Raw genomic sequence first — 1,756 nt, forward strand, 5'->3', positions numbered from 1 at the left:
AGAAGCACCACCCACCACTGTTCTGGTAGGGAGGGGCAGCCAATCAGATTAAAGTTGGCTTAAAGTGGGGGGAAGCTAAAAAAAAGAAAAGAAAAAAAGACTAAAACAAAAAATATGATCTAATAACATTAAGTCACTTCTTAGCAGTGAGGTCAAAGGAGAAGCATGGATTAAAGGTTTGTGGTGTGAACTAAGCCTACACACTAAAAGAAATACCCTACAAAATAATAAGTCCATCCTAAAATAATTCAGATGACGAAGGCCTGAGATTTTAATGGAAAACAACATGCTTCAGAGTTTCCACCACAAGCTGGCCTTAAACCAGAGAAAACTTTAATAGCTGTAAAGCTACAGAAAAATTAGTTCACAGGTTGATCCTCTGTTTTTCTGTGGACCTGCTTTAAACTTAATTCATCTATCACTGACTGGATTGCTGTGGTTCCCTTTGACACTCCTGATCATCAGACTAAAAATACTTCAGCCTTCTACAGCTGAGGGGTTAAAAAGCTTATAGCCATCCTGGTTTTTTTTATCCTTTTACAGAGCATTAAAGTGACTGCTGGGAGTTTTTGGTCATGCTAAATAAAACAGCTCCATAACGACGAGAAAATTTTTTATGCTTTCTAAACACAAGTCCTAAAAGGAAGCAGGTATAATGAAAAATAAGAAGACCAAGAGTAGATCCTTGAGGAACATCACAGAGCTCAGGAGCTGCACTGAGGCCTAGTTTGTGATGAAGGTTTTTTTTTTTTTTTTATGAACTGTCAGTGATGCAAAGAATAGGTCCCCTTTAAAATATACTATATACACAATCCTCAACCACAAACCTGCGTTACATTTACAAAAAATAAATAAAATTAAGAAATACTGCACGCATCAGAACTTCAGACGTGTCTGAAAATGCTGAAATAAAGCTGACGTTATGAGCAGCCACAACATTATAGCCTCTGCAAGACACCGAACATCTCACTGGGATCCAACGGGTCCTGGTGTTCAGGTGGACGTTTCTGACACGGTCCACTCGCCCAAGCATCACAGTAAGCCAAGCATGGCACGCCCCTGGTGGCAGCAGTTTCCCACAACAACATCAAACTGCTCAGCAGCAGCTAAGAGAACAAAGAGCCTAAACTGGGTTTAAGGAGGTTAAAGCAGAACGAAGAGGAGCCACCGCCTGTGAAGAAGCTTCAGAGTATGAACAGCAGGTTTTAATTTTGTGGCTCACTCACTTTTTTGGGTCGAGAGCAGAGAAAAAAAAAAAGTTTGGCATTCAATGGTCGGTGTGGCACTGTGAGTGTACATAGTTATGGAAAACGGGTTCACCGCACGCTCTGAGACATGTGTAGAGGCGTAAGCATCTCCTCAAAGATGGCACCCTTCACGTTGGAGCCCCGCAGGTTCGCCTCCTGAAGGTCGCAGCCGGACAGGTCGCAGTTCTGCAGGAACAAGAGAGAAAATGAACCTGAAAGCATCACGGACAGCCCGTGCATTTCTGGAGCTCATTGAAGTTCTTATGCATTTGTGTCTCCTCCACCTCCTGAAGATTTCTTAAGTTGAATAAATGGAGCCAATTAAATTAGTCATGCTTCTCTCCAGGTACTCCGGCTTCCTCCCACAGTCCAACGGTGTGCAGTTAGTGGGGTTAGGTTAACTGTAGAGCTGGGCGATAGACCGATAATGATATGTATTGCGAAATAACTTTTTCTCGATAGAGAAATTTAACTATTGCGATAGACCTCACCACTCGTCCTCTTAACAA

The 1,756-nt window shown here is 42.3% G+C and overlaps 1 protein-coding gene across 1 annotated transcript in view; it reads right to left on the bottom strand.

The window, feature by feature from the left end:
• Positions 1-6: 6 nt before the first annotated feature.
• Positions 7-1,756, bottom strand: part of LOC102192565 (BTB/POZ domain-containing protein KCTD9-like) — a 6,652-nt gene continuing 4,902 nt past the window's right edge. The window contains exon 12 of the mRNA XM_005750716.2: positions 7-1,433. Coding sequence (XP_005750773.1) covers positions 1,317-1,433 — 117 coding nt within the window. The 3' untranslated portion in view covers positions 7-1,316. The remainder of the gene's footprint in view (positions 1,434-1,756) is intronic.

Source organism: Pundamilia nyererei, unplaced genomic scaffold, assembly GCF_000239375.1.
Source record: "Pundamilia nyererei isolate P.nyererei 1_Seehausen unplaced genomic scaffold, PunNye1.0 scaffold00285, whole genome shotgun sequence".
NCBI lineage: Eukaryota > Metazoa > Chordata > Actinopteri > Cichliformes > Cichlidae > Pundamilia > Pundamilia nyererei.